Here is a 19,820-nt window from a genome sequence, read left to right as displayed (position 1 = left end):
CCCTTTAACGTTATCTGTTAGGGAGGGGGAGCACAATATGTAATCCATGCACAGTCAGGGAGCTCTTTCCACATCCATTAGCTACATTTTGGAGCGATGGGCCCCCTGCCCTAACTGTACTTTAAAGCAGCTCTCCACATCACCCCCTCATTGTAAAACAGAAGTGCTTCTGGAGTCCAGAAAGATTCTGACCAGTTATCCATATCCAGATTGGAGCAGCTGTAATATAAACCTGCCATTCTGGACTATTGAAGTGATCTCTTTGGAAATGAAGGCAAAGCTGCTGATTTGGTGTCAGTATATATGAATCGAATGAAAAGCTCATCTTTCATAGGACACAAAAAAAAAAAAAAAAAATATATATATATATATATATATATATATATATATATATATATATATATATATATATATGTTTCATAATGGATGAAAAGTTTAAAGTAACTCCCCTCAACTCTGTTCACCAGTTTTATGAAACAGTACTTCAGTGAGAAATCAAGCAAGTAACACTGCTTAAAAGATGTAACGCTAGGTTCACACCTGCGTTCAGCCTTCCGTTCTGTGCTTTCCGTCTTCTGCATGCCAGAAGACTCAAAGCACAGACCGGGTCCGGCCGTGAGCGTTTTATGCTCTCCGCCGCAAAACCGGATTTTTTAATCCGGACACAGAGTACTGCATGTCCGACTCTGTGTCCGGATTAAAAAACCCGGTTTTGCGGCGGAGAGCGCAAAACGCTCACTGCCGCTCACTGCCGGACAGCTTTCTCACCCATTCAAATGAATGGGTGAGAAAGTCTCCTGCAGGTTTCCGTATCCTGCTCTGTTTTATGCAGGAAACGGAAACCTGCACAACGGAAAGCACAACGCAGATGTGAACGAGCCCTAAGGAGCATTTAAAGGGGCTGCACACTCCGAGCAATATTGAAAGGACAAGTGTTTGTATAATGAAAAGTTATACCGTTTACCAATATACTTTCTGTATCAATTCCTCAGTTTTCTAGATCTCTGCTTGCTGTCATTCAGCTTACTTCCAGTGGATGAACATCAGTCCATAGTCATGTGGTGAGTACACAGGAGCACAGCTTACCAGGCAGATGTCCGATTACTATGGAGCGACTAACAAGTCATGCACTTGTGTGCCCATCACATGACCACAGATTTATTCTGCTTACTCCTAATGGATGATGATAACAGCAAGCAGAGATCTAGAAAACCTTGAGGAATTCATACAGTGAGTATTGGAATATTGCACAACTGCATAATACAAACAACAACACTAGTCTCAATATTGGTTTGAAACTGCACAATCCCTTTCAGTAACAAACCTGATCTCAATGAAAGATTGAAGTTGAAACATTTACTGATCCTAATGTAATTCACTAACAAAAGTGACTTGTCAATGAAAAGCAAAAAGAATTTAAGGACTTGATTCCAACCGTATTGAAAGACAGTAAAAGCAGACAACATAAACCGACTCTGGGGCACACTAGTGCAGCTCTGCAATCCCCTCTGTACCTGCCAATACCACCCCACTCAGGGACTCATCTAATTGCAGACAGACCTGCCGACAGGGTCAGATTTGGCCCACATGCCTAGTGCTAACAAGAACACGAGACAAGGATTATACCGGATGCTCAACTTCAGACTAAACTGTTCAGTGCAGTTAATAGAATAAGCAAAGTGACAATACAGCAAAAACAAGTAAACCAGTTTTAAGAGGACAATTTTATATATATGAGACATTATCACAAATGCAAATTTGTCAGTACATGACTATTTCAGATGAAAAAGCTAACTTGTTCTCAGGCTTTCTTATATCTCAATTCCGTGCTCAAGAGCAGTCTAGATTGAAGGCTGCAGTTCATAGACTTGTATTGAGAAAGGAGAGCGGCATGACCAGGAAGACTGCGAATGAGAAGCAGAGAAAAAGGCATCCTAGAGAAGATTATTGTAAGGCCTTAACATTATTCACATCTACACTGCTGAGTAACACCAAGTACCTCCTGAAAATCTTCTACTTGAGAAGTCCGTTTCCTGTAGCAGCTTGTGCCTAGGTTTGCTTCACTCACTGGGCTCCTCCTTCCACCCCTCTCCATAGAGTTCTATTTAGCCTGAACTGTCTGTACACTAAAGTCTTCACACTGAAGACAGTGAATCAAGGAAAATGTTTTGTTTGTTTGGTTTTTTTAAAAAAAAAAAAAAAAATCCCCACACACACCTGTTACATTCACCTGAACTACTCAAACAAAACTCAAGGACATTGGAAACAAAGACACACTAGCCCTTCATTGAGTGGACTTTGAGCTACAGTTTTTCCAGTCACTGGGGGAAGAGTCAGATCCCAATCAATCATCTGCCACTTACATCCCCTCCATCCTGTGCTGTAAGTGAACAAGGGTTCATGACACTAGATTTAAAGTGCTGCTTCACCATTGTTCTGAGTCTGCTGGTTAGGAAGTGCCAACTTGGAATGTTATTCTACATATGAAACACCAGACATACAAGAAGGATGCTCTAAGAGAGGCAGGTCACAAAGACCACGTGGTGAACTAGTCAACTCTCCATGACAATACAGCATGCATATACAAATATATGACACCTCTGGAACAAAGGCTGCAAGATCACAGTATGCAGATATGAATAATCTTCCCAGGTGCACACATGAAAAGTGCAATTTGATTATTGCGTGGAACATTTACCATTCCATGCCAGCATTGGGAATAGAAGTAAAGCATTTCAAGTGATAGCTGTTGTCAAACCAGTGGTCACATTGGTTACTGGTGATTTATTAACAGACGTCTCGTGATTGGGCAGCTTCACTTTTGGCCAGGCCAAACCTAATGCTGGAATGGAGCACAGGGGGTAGTAGTACCTCTACAGCTCTATGGTAGACTGGATGTGCTTTACAAGGAACAGAGCTGATCGCTCCACTATTGTACTCAACCTCTATGTCCAAAGTACACAGCATCCGAAATGTGGGACTGTCCCGCTCAGTCCGGGGCAGCTGTAGGGGCCCCTGCACTCATAGGACCAACAGTATGGTAAAGCAGGCCTGTCTAAGGTTTGTGTCCAGTCTGGAAAGTCTGGACCAGGATTCCACTGCAATCAAAATTAAACTTCCTTCCATAGCAAAGTCATCTCCATGCATGACAATGAACTATCTCATGCAGAAAAGAATACCTCCAAGTCAGTGGCTACTTATGGGCAGAAAGGGAGAAGAACTCGTGGTGTAGCAGTTCACATCAAAACACCAGCTCTGGGAGGCTATTCTGATATCCTGCATAGAAAATCAAGCAGAAACTATCCAAAAAACATGGTCAATGGAAACAAGAGTTGTGAAGGTAATCCCAAAGAGGGTCCTGTTACCATGTAACTTGTCCTGTTCGGATATTTTTGATTGAAATGGCTTTTGATTTAAGTAGATGTGGCCTTTAATGCTGCAAATTCAACACCACACCATTTTCGCTTCTTTACAACCTAGGAAATGTTTAGAAACTAATGTGCATAAGTTTCGAACAGTGGATTTAGAATTTTTTAATTTGAAAAAATATTTGGGATGTTAGAGTATAAAACAAATTTTATTGGACAAACGGCTGAAGATTGGAACATCATACTGACTCATTTGTATGGACCATTTAGGAAAATCAGGATTATTTTGCATAACAATTTGGAATATTGTGTAGAAACATTTTGCCCTAAAATGAGCCAGATATGAGGCAAAAGTGACCAGTTACTTTTTCGTTTCCTCTGGGTATGGTTACAAAAAGTCAGCTAGGATGTTTTAAAGCCTCATATGTGCAATTAAAGTTAAGTATTATTTTAAAGTTAAGTATTATTTTATGCAACATTGTTTTTATAATGCAATTTGTTTATATATGCAATTTGTTTAAAAAGCTGTCATCTGCAGTACTTTTATGGTATATATAAGAAACAGATGCCCATACAGGCAGCGATTGGCATAGATTTCAGGTGCAACTTAGTTTTCTGGCACACCTATTGGGCCAGGCAGTCCTGTATCAACTTGCCATGATCTTGAAAAGTGACAAGAAGATCGCAGAACTGGGAAAATAGCACATTTTTGGCACAAACAGCCATGTGCCAAAAACTTGACATTTGTGCACCAGAAAACTGGTATGTTTATATAAGCAAACTCTCCAGTGTCTGAAAGAATGGGAACTAGAGTCCTTCATATTGATAACCCTATGCAGGGTAAACCCTGGCATCATCAAAACAAAGGTGTTGCACAGAGATGGTCAAGTTCACAAAAACAAAACTTCAGGCATGTATGCGTATTTTATCACAAGTCAGCTACACCAGAAGTAACCCTACTGGAAATCAGAACCTCGTCAAATCTTAATATACAGTAAGGGAAAAAGCACTGAAGCCATACCTTCAGAAAATATATCACGTGAGCCACCCTTCGAACAAGTTTGTGACTTCTGCTTCTCAGCCTGAGATTCTCTTTTACTCTCAGAGTCACAACTGCCTTTGGGAGACTGAAGCTTTGTGCTGAGTAAGTTAGATCTACTTTGACAAGGTGCTTTCTCCTTCGTGTCAAAATCCCCATCTTCATTGCCATGTCTGCCAATGCGATGCGCCTCTAGTTCACTTTTCCTATTGGGGTCTCCTATAGCAAATCCCTTCTCACACCTTGAGATACTACTTCTCTCATAGGAGGACATAGTATGCAAGCCATTTCTACCAGAACTTTCTTGAAAGCCTTCAGAAGAGTCTCTGTCACAGACCATGTCCCCATGACCGGCTTCTTCCAGCTGCAGTTTCTGTGCTATATAGTTCAAGTAGAATTTAAAGCGTCCACTGTGATGCTGCTGGACCAGTCTAGCATAAGCATTTTTTTGTTGCACCCCTGTCCAGTTAGAGCCTTCTTTTGCCGACAGACCATGATTAGCTTTGGAGTGATCCATACCGATGTCTCTACACTCAGACTTGGGGGAGAGAAAGGAAAATAAAGGGAAAATTGTTACTTTATTTGCAATAAAGCAAACTTAGCAAAAAAAGGGTGGTTGGCTTCTGTTTCACTGTAAACCTATGGCAAGTCAGACATGCATTTACAAAATTATTGTTGGCAGAATCTGTGCAGCAGATAGGCCATGGAAATACACAGTGACGTTCCCTCTTCAAACATGTAAATTAGGAGACAATATAAAAAAATATATATATATTAAGAGTTCGGTAGCAGAATCTGCACCGAAATCCTCAAATCCTTAACATCTGAATGGGCTCCAATTACAGCACCAAGTCAAAACCGCTCACCATTATATGTAGTACAACACTTCCACCTGCATTTCAGAGTATAAGAAGTCAGACAGCAGTCATTCTATGCCATTAATGTCAGAGTGCTGACTGTAAAGTCAAAGATCTGAAGCTTTAAAACAGCATTGGGGGGGGGAAGCACAGCTGCCTCCCTTTGTTGTAGCAATTGACAAAGTATACAAAGTTTCAGGCCCAGTTCATATCTGCGTTCGGGCTACTCAGTTCCCTTATCCGCATCAAATACGCCAAGAGAAAAGTCCTGCAAGCTGCACTTTTCGTGTGGAAATCACAGACCCCATTAGAGTCTATGGGGTTCAAGGTTTTCCTTAGGTAACTTTAAAAAAAAAAAAAAAAAAAAAAAAAAAAAAGCAGATGTTTCCATTCAGGAGTCCCCAAGCAAACTCCTGAAATGGAAGACTGAACGCAGATGTGAACCGGGCCTCAGTGATGTCTCCATTAAAGTGGTTGGCCATTTTCAGACTAATATTGAGATAAATGTTATGGTTTGTATAATAAAAAGATATACAATTTTCCAATATACTTTCTGTACCAATTCCTCACGGTTTTCTAGATCTCTGCTTGTTGTCATTCATTCATTCATTCTGTTACTTCTAGAGCAGGGGTCTCAAACTTGCGGCCCGCGGGCCAACTGCGGCCCTCGGGACGAAAGTTTGCGGCCCCCGCGCAGCTCCCTGCATTTCCCTCTATAGTCATCTTCCGGCCAACACACTAAGACACGCCTCCAATAGTCACGTGACGTTTGACGTCACACACAGGTCCTTGAGTCTTAAACTGCAGCAGTACTAGCTTTCCACTGATCACCCATCGCTTATTGCTGTTATAACAGGGTGATCAGTGGAAAGCTAGTACTGCTGAAGTTTAAGACTCAGGGACCTGTGTGTGATGTCAGACGTCACATGACTATTGGAGGCGTGTCTTAGTGTGCCGGCCAAAAGATGAAGAGGTGTAGTACTGAGAGGAATGTGAGATGGAGCGTGTGTGTGTCAGTAACCTAGGGGCAGAGATGGAGGGGGGGACATGAAGGGGGTATCTGAAATTGGGGCAGATGGAGGGGAATATGAAACTGGGGCAGATGGAGGGGGGACATAAAATGGGGCAAATGAAGGGGGATATCAAACTGGGGGAGAAATGGTGGGGGAGATGAAACTGAGGGTAGATGAAGGGGGGCACTTAAACTGGGGACAACTGGAGGGGGCATTAAACCGTAGGAGTAGCTGGAGGGGGACCTGTCTGCCTCTAGTTGTCCCCAGTTTATTGTCACTGTCCACCTACCCCTACAGTTTAATGTCTGCTTCCAGCCTCCAGAGGTTAATGTCCCCCTCTAGTTACCCCCAGTTTAATGTCCCACTTCAGCTGCCATTAATTTATTGCCCCCCTCCAACTACCCCCACTGTTTTATGTCCCCCTCCATCTGCCCCAGTTTCATGTCCCCTCTAGTTTCCCCCAGTTTAAACTGGGGCACCAGGAGAGGGACCTTATACGGTGGGGCAGTTAGAAGGGAACATTATAATGTGGTGACATATAGTGTACGGGTGACTGTAGGAGGATTATACTGTGTGGGGGCACATGGAAAATGAATAAGAATGGGTGGAGTCATCATAAAATTGGGCGGAGCTAAATTTGCTGCGGCGAGCATAGCTTGTGGAAAACCTGATGCGGCCCAGCCTCACCCAGACTATCTCCAGCGGCCCCCGTGTAAATTGAGTTTGAGACCCCTGTTCTAGAGGATAAAAGTCTGACCATGGTCATGTGATGAGCACACAGGTGTACGGCTGATTACCAGGCAGTTGTCTGATTATTGTGCTGTGACTAACGAGCGGCACCTGTGTACTCATCACATGACCATGGATCGTAAATCACATGACCACGGTCAGTTTATCCACTAGAAATAACAATGAATGACAAGAAGCAGAGATCTAGAAAACTGAGGAATTGGTACAGAAAGTATATTGGAAAGTTGTACAACTTATTACACAAACCATAACATTTGTCTCTCAATATTGTTCTGAAAGTAGCCAACCCCTTTAAGGTTTCAAGTTTATCTTCTGAGTATGTCCTCACATAACACAAACACTCAAGATATTCTGCCTTACAGTCAGCAAAATAGAGCAACCCTTGATGCAGTTTTTGTTCTGAAACTCCTAGAATAATTCATTTTATATACATGATTATAGAGTACAAGTGGGTGGTCATTTGAAGTCTCACGGGGCGGGGGCTTTAGCCACAAGCAACTGCCACTACATGGGCATGTACCCTATGCTTCTAGCTTTCACTCTTTTCAATTTCCATGCAGGCAGTGTTTCAGTGGCTGCTACATGAGCAAGAGTCTTTAAAGAGGACCTTTCACCTCCTGGGGCACATGTGGTTTTATATACCGCTAGAAAGCAGACAGTGCGCTGAATTCAGTGCGCATTCCTCATCGCTTAGTGTCATGGCTGGGCATTAAGGAACATCGTTTTATTGGTGTATTTTATTTTTATTTTTTAATTTACATTATTTTTTAAACTTTTCTAGTAATTTTTTTTTTTTTTTCAGATTGTGTCGCCATAAGGTCATAAGAAACCTTTGGGGACATCTGATCACTGTTTTTGTCATGTTAGAGACTGATTTCTCCTGCAACTGGACAGACACTGGACAGAGGAAGAGAGGAAAAAAAAATTGTTATGGACAGATGAATCGAAGTTTGAGGTGTTTGGATCACACAGAAGAACATTTGTGAGACGCAGAACAACTGAAAAGATGCTGGAAGAGCCTGACACCATCTGTCCAGCATGGTGGAGGTAATGAGATAGTCTGGGGTTGCTTTGGCGCTGGTAAAGTGGGAGATTTGTACAAGGTAAAAAGGATTTTGAATAAGGAAGGCCATCACTCCATTTTGCAATGCAATGCCATACCCGGTGGACAGCGCTTGATTGGAGCCAGTTTCATCCTACAACAGGACAATGACCCAAAGCCACCTACAAATTATGCAATAACTATTCAGGGAAGAAGCAGGCAGCTGGTATTCTATCTGTAATGGAGTGGCCAGCGCAGTCACCAGATCTCAACCCCATTGAGCTGTTGTGGGAGCAGCTTGACCGTATGGTACGCAAAAAGTGCCCATCAAGCCAATCCAACTTGTGGGAGGGGCTTCTGGAAGCATGGGGTGAAGTATCTCCATATTACCTCAGCAAATTAACAGCTAGAATGTCACAGGTCTGCAAGACTGTAATTGCTGCAAATGGAGAATTCTTTGACAAAAGCAAAGTTTGAAGTAGAAAATTATTTCAAATAAAAATCATTAATTTCTAACCTTGTCAATGTCTTGACTATATTTTCTATTAATTTTGCAACTCATTTGATACAAGTGTGAGTTTTCATGGCAAACAAAATTGTCTGTGTGACCCCCAAACTTTTGAACAGTAGTGTATATACTATATGTACCGCATACGACAAAAGATCGGACTCAAAACCACTAATGCAGAAACAAGCAAGATTTTGCTATTCACTATTTTAAAAATCCATACTGCACCATGCAAACTAACACCAAATCTAACTTTTGAGGCTGCACAGCAAACCGTATATAAAAACACAGCTTAATATTTCATATATAAAGCTACCTTCATGCAACTTTGCAGCAAACAAATAAGCAAAAACTGCACACAAAATTAAAAAAAAAAAAAAAAAAAAGCCCCACATTTGCAACTAAAGTGTCAGCTCAAACAATCTCTGCCTGCAAACAAAATGTACTTTCCAAACAACTACAATGTGAGGCGTTCAGACAAACTATATATTTTTATTTTTTATTTATTTTTATTTACAGGGACAGTGTTAAAGAAACACCAAAAATCGCAGAAATGCGCCAACCAATTTTGTGCATGCAAATTAAGGAGTTTACATAAAAATATTTTCTATCCCCCTATAAATTGTAGCAACTTATACATTCATCTCTAGTGATAATCGTTATTACTATTATTTCAGCGTGCAACGAGAGGCGTATTTTACTGTAGAAAGCTCAAGTGTAGACAGGACATGGATTGGGTGAAATGTAAACGTTATTCATGACTTTGTATGTGTTGTATAAGTGTTTGGTGCGACTTTTAGTGCTGCGACCTGGACAACCATGGTAAACATCTGGGTGACAGCGCCAATAAACTTCCTGGTTATGTTCAGAAGATATTGCATAAGAATACCCCTTTAGTAAGGCTCAGAAGGTTATTACATTATCTCTCTATGTGAAAAATCAGAGTACAAAAGTATAGTATGTTCCTATGATTGATAGGAGAGGGAATAACATGGACAGAAGTCCCTGCTACCCCCTTCTGGGGTCACATACAGCTTAGGCACAGATGATGATGATAATGAAGATCATATAATTTCTGTGCAGTCTACAGGGCTCCTCCTCCCCCTTCTACAGCAGCTCTTAAGATGTTAATTGAGAAAGGAGGAATAAAGGTTAGCAAAATATTTTAGTGCAAAGAATAGATTTTAGAGAGACTTCATCCACTAGACCAGGGATAGGCAACCGTTTTTGTACAGACTGCAGATTTAAAATTTAAAATTTTCGAGCCCTATATCTCAGGACAGGATGAGGCTATAATAATGATTGATTTTTTTTTTTTATTTTTTTTTGGCGAGACTCTTTAAAAGATATCAAGATCTTCATGATAGCCGTTACAGAGCAAATCGCTGTTAAAAATCAGGAATTGAAAACATTATTCGGCATGGAGATCCAAGTGCAAATCTAGACAGTGAATTGCCCTGGATCTTGTAACATTGTAAAGATGAGATTCTCTTTAAGATGAATCTACAATCTTCATAGCTCCAACCAGTCCCTGAGATATAGCAAGGCAAGGAAAGGGTTAAAACGTAGTCAGTTAATATTGACGGCCTACCCAATCAACATCATTTCAGCAGTGGTCCAACACCTAAGACACCCACCAATCGGCTGGCCAGAGACAATATGTTCATCAGTCACATGGCTTGATTAGTTTTGACCCCAATAAAGGGAATGGGATTCTGCTGCAAAACCAAGCACAGAGACTATAAAATGAATTGCGGTGTGCTTGGCAAGCAGTGATGAGGTTATAGGCTCATCTGAATACTGAAACATCTTCAAACAGCAGAGCCAGAACCCTATAAAACTGAACAAGATGACATTCTAAGTAAAGGTTAGCAAAATATGTTAGTGCAAAGCATAGATTTTAGAGCGACTTCGTCCACTAGACCAGGGGTAGGCAACCGTATTTGTACGACTGCAAAATACAAAAAAAAAAAAAAATAGATATACATATATATATATCTATCTATCTATAGATTAGGTACTTGGAGTGCCGCACAATAATTGTAAGACTGACGACCACTACACTAAAAGTCATATATAACAAACCATAAAACAGAAGCGGTGCCACAAGATGCTTCCTGACTTATTTGTCATCATTTTTCGGGACGCACCTATACTTTTCCATTAGACGCAATAAAAGTACATGTACAGCCCCCAATTAGTGGTAAATATGTGTCCAGGAACACTGTATGGCAGAACCCATAGGGTGATGACACTATATGGATGCAGCTATAGCCTATCCAGTCCTAGGGCAAAAGTACTTCCACTCTGATGTAAAGCTGCGTTACCATGGTGCATTTTTGCACAAAAAAAGCATGCATTTTTATAGAAAAACTGCATTTATTTTGCAAAAAACACTATACAGAATAATGTTCCATAGTGGACTCTCCACACAGTATAACGTCCCAACAAATTTCCCAAGGATTTCGGGATCAGCTAAACTCAAAATTTTGGGGTTTCGCCACTCATATGCCATTATACTTTGGGGTCTTTTCAAACCACAGAATAAAATAAGTAGAGGCCCAGGGAAGTGATCAAATAAATAATGTTCCTCACCTTCCCTGGAATTCAGCGCTTCTGCTTGATGTCTGCAACCGCTGATTAGGTCACATTGGAGTCATTATGCTGACATAACCCTTGAAGCCACATCAGCGAGTCAGGCAGAAGCACCAAACAGAACAGGGATTTGCTCCGGGAGTGGTGATCCCAAAAGAGGTGTAACTTTCTTTGATAACCTCTCCTGGGCCTCTGCTTACTATAATCTGGGGTCTGAAGAGACCCCACAGTATATCTGCCGTGTCAAAAAAAAAAAAGCCTCATGTGCCACTCTTGGCACATGTGCTAGGAATGGTTCTCAACCTGCAGTACATGCATCCATGAAGGTACATTGTTGAGAACCAACACCCTGGAAGTGGGAGATTTAGTGAGTGGGATTCCAAGGCGCCTGAGGGGTTAGCATTACCTAGACACCCACCATCTTCAGTTATTGAGGCACAGTGGGTGCAGATTACTCATATGGAGGCATCAGAAGTCAGGGATAACAGAGTGGGTATTCTGTACTGAATTGACAGATCACTTTTGACTGGATTTTCACTTGTGTTAGTGTATGCCCAATACAGGTTGCTTGGTGCACTAGACATACAATTTGTGCCCCCTCCACTTGAGATTGGAAGCATTAGAGTACATATAAGGACTTTTTCGTCACTGGGTACTTGGCATGAAATGGGTGAGAAGTGCTGCTCTGGACAATACAGGCAACTGCACTATTGAGTAAAAGTCACTACCTCAGACCTTAAGAACGGTACCCTAAACCCCTTTATATCACTATGTACCTGTGAGGAAAGCGGGGACAGCACTAAATACATCCGACCATTCATCCTGTGTATTGGCTGCCATAGGGGCACGGGTTAGCAGAGTACACCTGTCCATACACAGGCCTGTCACTAGCCTGTAAGGCTGAGCCACAAGCTTATCTCACACTGCTCAGCTACTGAGGCAGGGGGAGCAGCAGTCACCATCACACTGACATGGTCCTCTGATCACCGGATACTTTAGGGGGAGGGTCCGATGACCCTATATAATACATTTACCCTGCCTCTCGTCCCCATCACACGTCAGTGCCAGCCCCCCACAGCTTGGACAGGTGCCAAGAGCAGTGACAGCAGAGTAGACCATCACATGAGAAGTGAGAGAGAGGGGCTGCTCAGTGTCTGCCGTCCCCTTCTACCAGTACCCTCCCCCAAACTGTACAGCCCGTCCCCCACACACAACCCCAATGACAAGAGCAGCCACAGCGAAGCAGCGCCCGCAGCTAATCACCCCCTTCTCCCTCACAGCCATGCTCATACACCGCTTACCAGCTCTCACTAGCTCGCACAGGCTGCCCCCTCAACTCGATTTAAATCCCCCCGGGCCGCTGCTGACTGCTCCTGGGATTCCTCTTCCGGGTCAGCAGGTTGGAGAGGGAGGAGTTGGAGCTGGAGGTTTAAACACGTGTGGGCGGGGCCAATGCCTGATAACTACCTTAGCAGATGGGGGTGAGAATGGCGCGCACATGGAGGCTGGCAGCACCTGTCGTATTGTACAGCGTGCATGCTCCGTGTGCTTGCAGATACTGTGGCGTATACAGGCTGTGTCTGAGCTGGGCTCACGTACTGCTCTATTACACGTCTCTCCTATTCTGCTTTGGTTGGGGATTAGGTGTCCTGCACCTGTAATGATTTAGATGCCTGAAAAGTCTGGCTCACGTGATTGTCAGGGTAATGTATACATCCCAACCTGGGAAAGAGGGACAGAATGTGTGGCGTGCTATTCCTACCCATTCACATCCATGTCCTTTTTCCCCTCATACAGTGGCCCCAACATGATGGCATACACCCTTGTGGTCCTGGCACAGTATAAATTCCTGGGGTCACCATAGTCTCACACCTGTAACTTTTTACAATTATCTGTTGGTGTTTTGTTTTTTGTGGAGTCACATACTTTTTATCGAATTTATTTTTACTTTCCTCCAACGTCTCTTCAGTATACGCCATTCTATTGAACTTCTCTCTCAGTTCTCCATCTTGTCTTTTAGAGCGCACTTTTAGTGTATCTCTTGCGTGCTCTGTCACTTTTCTTCTCCTTGTTGTTGGAGTTCCCTAAAGCTGAGTTCACACAGTTTTTGGAGAGGAAAAAATCCGCTTTAGTAATTAGGAATTTATTTTTTGATGTTTTTTTTTTATATACGAGGCGTTTTGTTTTTTTTTAGGAGTTTTTTCGTTTTTGGATTTTTTTGCTCCAGCACAGTGTATGGACCAGGAAAAAAGCGCAAGTGTTTTTTGTAAAAATCGTGTAAAAAAAAAAAAAAAAACGCTAGTGCCTCCCATTGATTTCAATGGGGTTTTCCAGGTGGAATCCACCTGAAGAAAGGTCAGGTCACTTCTTTTTCTGCTAGCAAAAAAAAAAATGTTAGTGGGAAAAAAAGCTTGTGGATCCTATAGAAGTCAATTGGGAGGTGAATTTCATGCCAAAATCCAGACCAAAAAACTCTGCATGAACTCAGTTTAAGACTTAATCCTAGGTCTCCTCATTATACACCGCCCCTATTGGACAAATCACCAGCAGATTTGGCCTTTAGTACCATCTTTATTCCTATGATACCAAACTATATATCTCAGCCTGTGATATCACCACCAGTACCCTATATTCCCAACTACCCTGCTCTGGTGCTTTCCAGGTTTGAAGCTATATAATTTCACCTAGCGGTAAACCTCATGATTCCTTAGATTGCGTGACGTCTTGGTTAATAAACACTTACTGACGTTTCACTTTGAGCATTTCAATCCCAACACGAAATACTTAAACAAGAAGTATTCCGAGTAAAACAGGTTTTCTTCTTTCTACACTCCCAGGCACCTTCTGCAGGGTCAGTGTCCTATTAGGGTGCATGCACACGATGTAACGCAGCACTGATTTTTGCACGATAACTCATGTAAGGATCAGCGCTGCAAAACGGAATCCCACTGACTTCAATGGGTTCCGTTTAGCGTGCGTAACACATTGAAATCAGTGGGTTAAAAAGCCTCCCATTGATTTCAATGTGTTACGTGTGCTAAATGGAACCCATTGAAGTCAATGGGATTTTATTTTGCAGTGCTGATCCTTACATGAGTTATCGTGCAAAAATCAGTGACACATTACATTGTGTGCATGCACCCTTATTCTTTGCAGAGCCGCTGAACCCATAAGGTCAACAGTGCACTTGCATCTCAGGGGCCCCCTTGAGACAGTGGGACAATCCTGTATTTGCTTTTCTGATGGTCCTGGCTGCCCCAATTTTAGCTAGGACGCAGATGTTGCATACAATGATAAAGCAGGAAGCTGTCCACTCCCTACTTCACCATGTATCTCCTCTCTTCCCCAGGAGCTGTAGCTGCAATGTGATCACTTTACTTACATCGCTCCTGCCACTCCCTGAACACTATAGACCAGCAGGGGAGCTAGGAAAGATGAGTATTAGTGGTTTGTTTTTGTTTTTTTACATTTTTGTTTGGTAGGAGAGGGACATAATATTATGGGAGTAACTGCAACTGTAGGGGCAGCTGGAGGAGGAAGTTAAACTGTCAGGGCTGCTGGACAGGGACATTATACTGTGGGTGCACTTGGAGTGAGACATTATGAATATAAATTAATCACAGTGCCTTATAGGGCTGTTGGCACAGTTTGCAATGATGGTTTTTTTTGTTTTTTTTTTAATTCAGGACCTCTTCTCCATTCTTGCAAAAATCAGCCTTTAATCTTTATGCAAATGAGCAGAGAAGGGCTTTAGGGGTGTTGCTTTTCATTGTGATCTGATTGACACACAAACTGTGTAACAACAAGCAGTCACAGGTTTGTGTCATGTGACCAATTATTTAGCATTGAAACCGGACCGGATCTTAGCATATGCATAAGTGATTGTGAATAGGAGAATTGCCATCTTTAGTTTGGCCTTCATACACACATTCTCACTGGAGAACACGAAGAAGGGGAATTCCCATTAGTAATCGGGGTGAATGCATATAGGAGACAGTAATATGAATATTACGCATAAAGAAGGTAGGATATCTTTGGTATTCCATAAGACTCTATACTTCTCAGAGACATTGATGAGCAGACTTAGTATGTTGCACTTATGTATCATATATACGATCTTATTCCTACATTTACAATCCATGTGATAATAGAAATTGGATAAAATTGCTTTGTGTCATTCTGTTATATAACAACCAAGATGAATTTCTCTGCATGTTTTATGTATAAAATTTGCAAAAAAAAAAACTTGCAAGTTGGCCTGTTATGGTTCATTGAACAGAGTGAATGCATCATGTTTAGTAAGATTTTTAATCTTCACAATATTCACAGGGTTTCTAAAATTCATAAGCGATTCACACTCGTCTTTTTTTCACTGACTACCTCTGTACACAGTCTTTTATGGAATGGTTAAAAGATAAGTTTTATTTTTATTGACTGGATCCCTTCTTGGACTGCTTGAATCCAACACTTCTTTTTCATTGCTTTAGTTAACCTGTTTAAGGCTGAAGGCCACGTGGCATGAATGCTGAGGTTTGGCCATGTGGTAGATACGTCAAGGCATAAATCGCAGCACTATGCACTTGCAAACTATTTCTGTGTTTTATTTCCACTTATATTCATAAAGCCCCTTAAGACCGGGGCCCCACGTGATATAAATGCCATGGAAAAATGCATTGTTTTACAGCCACTAGCAAATCCCATCCACGCAATGCAGAAAAATTCCTGCTGTGACAATGTTGTGATTTCCAAAACCATCACGAATTTGAAAATTGCAGCATGTCAATTATACCTATGGGAACTCTGCGGACTTTATAAGAAAAGCACTGCGAGAAAAACTGAGATGTGTTTGTGCTGCAGTTTTTCCAGCAGCGCTTTTTGGCTGCTGCTCATAGCGTGGGACCTTAAAGAAATTGTCTAGGCACATATTTTATATTTTAAATATGCCAGGGGAGATTTAAAAAAAAGTCATAATCGCCTGTCTCCGATGCTAAGGAGTCCTCGCAGCTCAGTCTGCTCTTTCTGCCCCGGTGTCTTCTCAAAGTGAAATTGCTCACTGACTGTGAGGTTCTGTATCCCTTCTGCTGAAGCTGCTGATTGGTCTCAGGAAGAGACCCGGGATGTCACAGGTAGTGACATCACAAGCCCGCCACTGATTGGCCTCAGCGGTCAAGTGTGGCAGGGATTTCTGCTGGAAGATAACAATGAACCAAGAGGACCAGACTGCGCTGGGAGGTGCCGGAGCTGATTTAAAAAATAAACGTCTATTTTTTTTTTTCCTGGACAACCCCTTTAACCTAAGTGCGTTACTATTTTGTGATAAAGGCACTATATGTTTTTCAATTTAATGGTAATCTGGGAGTGGGTGAAAGTCTACTTACACATGTACACATAATAACATGTATGAAGATAATACTTACATAGAGATTAGTCATGTCAATATAAGGCATTTAGTATTAGATATTCAAAAGAAAACCTATTTTAGGTACCAGGTCCGTGGTTGAACAACACAGATTACATAGATGGTATCCGTGTGGCACCAGTGCCTCCATGACCTGATTCACTCCTTTCAGTGAGCCCAGGCTACAAAACGGGTAGATATAGGACCTGTCCTGAGTGTAGCCCTATGCTCACTGCCTCATACAAGGACCCAGGATAAAACAGGTGTGTGTTTGGGGCCATTGCAAGCAATGGGCCATGTGCATGAAGCCTTAGCAGTAGTTCCAAACATAAGCTCCAGGGGAGCAAATTTTATTATTTGATAACATTCTCATTAACACTGATTATATTTAACATATTTAATACTCAGTTTTATGTGCCTTTTGTAATATACATTTAAAGAGGATTTCCCACCAAAACAAGTTATCCCCTATCCTATAACCTATAGGAGTGTCTGACTGCTCAGATCTCTAATCAGAATATGTGAATAGTGCAGTGGTTGGGTAGCGGGCGATCTGCCCCATTCATTTTAATGGGAGTGCCAGAAATAGCTTAGTGCTGTACTTGGCTATCTCCTGCACTCCTATTGAAATTAATGGGCAAGTGTGCATGCTATCTGATCACTTTTCCATTGAAAGCAGTAGACGAATGTATGAGCAGTCAGACACCCACTGATCTGCACGTTATCCCCTATCCACTGCATAGGGGATCATTTGCTTTGGTGAGAAAATCCCTTTATATTTACTACGATATATGTATGAATATTTATCAAGTTAATATTTGTGTGAAAATCTAATTTTATACTGAATGAGGTTAAAATGTGATTATATAAAATGTATCTAGATATCTGTACACTCTTTATCATTATGCACGGATTGGTATATTTGCCTGTTGTCTGTCTGTCACCGGTTGGCGCTTAGGTCTCACTAGGGTTATCTTAGGACTTATCATTATTACCTCATGTGAAAGGGCAGGGTTTGTATATCTCATACAAACATTTAAACCTATATCCTAAAGAGAGTACGTATTGTTATTTTACTGGAAGCAGAGGTTGGCTCTGTGGGGCAAAGCACGTACACACGTGCAGTGAACTTCTTTGTACCTAAAGTCACTTGAAAGTGTCTAGCCAAAAGAAACAATTTGCCAGTATTGTTTCATGAGTTCCCCCTTCAACATAGGGCAGGAAGAAGTCTCTGATACCAGACTCTGCAGTGTATGTAGGCATCTAAATGTCCTTATATTGCTTCATGGTTGACGTAAGAGCATAGATAAGATCATTTGACTTCTCACTTCAGAGATTATACAGCTTCTGTTTGGGTATAGTCAGAGGGCACAAACTTTGTAGAAAGTTCTGCTATTGTCTCATTCATATAAATGGGGCTTTCAAAAATCTATGTGCTTTTTACTGCAACTGCCTCCATTCTGATGAATGAAACTGATTTTCAGGCAGATATTTCTGCTGCTTGTGAATATGCCCTAAAATAATAAAATGTAAATGCAGTATTATTATTATTATTATTATTATTGTGCTTTCCGATATAATGTAGTCACTTACCATATATATTTGTGAAAAATGATGACATTGTACCCTGCACTGCAAAACACCACATAACTTATGGCTGCAGAGACTCATAAGCTAGCACTCCATGGTGGGAATTTATCAAGTCAATGACAATGTTCTGCATATTTTTAATTATTTGAAAGTATTTGCTGGATTCATTTTCCAGTTGTAAAACAACAAGGCTTTTATGCAATGCTCATCATTTTACATTTCTGTTTTTGAAAGTGGGCGTGACTTAAATGGAACTATTATCATTTAATCAAAAATATTCAAACAAAAAAAACACTGAAGCTCACCAAATATCCACCGTAATCCCCTGGGGTGCACGACCTAGAAGCTTCTGGACCCTCGAAGCAAAGTCTCCAAATGGATAATGTTCAAACAGGAAAATAGGTCCGCAGTCCCTTTGGATTCGTTTTAAAAATTAACTTTTAATCCATTATTAAAAATACAGATTCCAATAGAGATCAAAATAAAGTTCCAAAGTGAAAAAGTTAGAAAAACACGTACATAGTGGTTAAAAAGTGTGGAACGCCGATGAGTTCATCATTGTTGTTACCAGCTATTTACTTAGACACAACTTCTTCCTTTTTTGTGACAATTTCTATTTGCAGTTATGCGGGGCGCCCATGGGCGCCCCGTTTTCACCCTCCCTGGCAAATCTGTTCCTATCCTATTGGGAGGAAAGATTCGTATTTGTGGACAGGAATCCCTTCTTGTCGTCTCTCCTCTGGTATGGGCGCTACATCGACGACCTACTATTAGTGTGGGTCGGAGATGTGGCGCCCATACCAGAGTTCATTGAGTATCTGAACAGCAATGAATATGGCCTCAAATTTACCTTCGTACATAATAGAGCTACAATTGATTTTTTAGACGTTACCCTAAAAGGTGCAGGGAATATCATCCTCAGAGCAGATAGTTGCCATCCATGTCACACAATCAAAGGAGTGCCAGTGGGTGAACTGGTAAGAACTAAACGAGCCTGTAGTGACAAAAAAGAATTTACAGAGAAAAGTAAGGAAACACTTAATATACTTAGGGAACGTAAGTATCCCAATTGGATATTGCAAAGAGCTGTGAAGAAGGTGGAGATGAGGGACAGAAAAAGTCTATTGGAGGGAAGAAAGAAAGAAGAAGAGAAAAGGGATAATAGGATCACTTTCAGCGCTGCTTATAGCCCCCAATTCAACCAAATAAAAAAGATGATACTCAAAAACTTACCCATCTTACAGCTAGATAACACCACGAATGAGATCCTAGGTCATGGAGTACAATTTGTGGCTAGAAAAAGCAAAACCTTGGGGAATACACTTTCTCCAAGTTACTTGAAGGCGGAGAGAGAGGTTACTATAACTAGAGAAGGAGAGATAGGATCTCATAGATGCAAGCAACTGAGATGTAGAATGTGTGATAAAGTGCACATCACAAAGGAAATTAGAAGTAGTGCCTCAGAGTTTAACATGGTTATTAAAGATCATTTAAATTGCACCACAACATCAGTAATCTATTGTATCCGATGTACTGAGTGCAAATTAGATTACATTGGGTGTACCAATCGAAAATTAGGCACCAGAATCATGGAACACATCAGAGATAGTGGGAAACCCGAGTCACAAGGTATGTCGGGAGCCTCGAGGCACTTCTCGAG

General features: G+C 41.4%; 1 protein-coding gene across 2 annotated transcripts in view; it reads right to left on the bottom strand.

Moving 5' to 3' along the window:
- DIS3L2 (DIS3 like 3'-5' exoribonuclease 2) overlaps positions 1-12,557 on the bottom strand; it is a 230,714-nt gene extending 218,157 nt beyond the window's left edge. The window contains exons 1-2 of one of the 2 annotated variants that reach the window (XM_075268480.1): positions 12,474-12,557; positions 4,390-4,945 (exon numbers count right to left, since the gene is read on the bottom strand). In XM_075268480.1, coding sequence (XP_075124581.1) covers positions 4,390-4,924 — 535 coding nt within the window. In that variant the 5' untranslated portion in view covers positions 4,925-4,945; positions 12,474-12,557. The remainder of the gene's footprint in view (positions 1-4,389; positions 4,946-12,473) is intronic. The other variant, XM_075268481.1, reaches the window with a different exon arrangement.
- Between the last annotated feature and the right edge of the window lie 7,263 nt (positions 12,558-19,820).

The sequence above is a fragment of the Leptodactylus fuscus genome, chromosome 3, assembly GCF_031893055.1.
Source record: "Leptodactylus fuscus isolate aLepFus1 chromosome 3, aLepFus1.hap2, whole genome shotgun sequence".
NCBI lineage: Eukaryota > Metazoa > Chordata > Amphibia > Anura > Leptodactylidae > Leptodactylus > Leptodactylus fuscus.
Note: the sequence above shows the minus strand (reverse complement) of the source record. Positions and strands in the feature narration are given on the sequence as shown.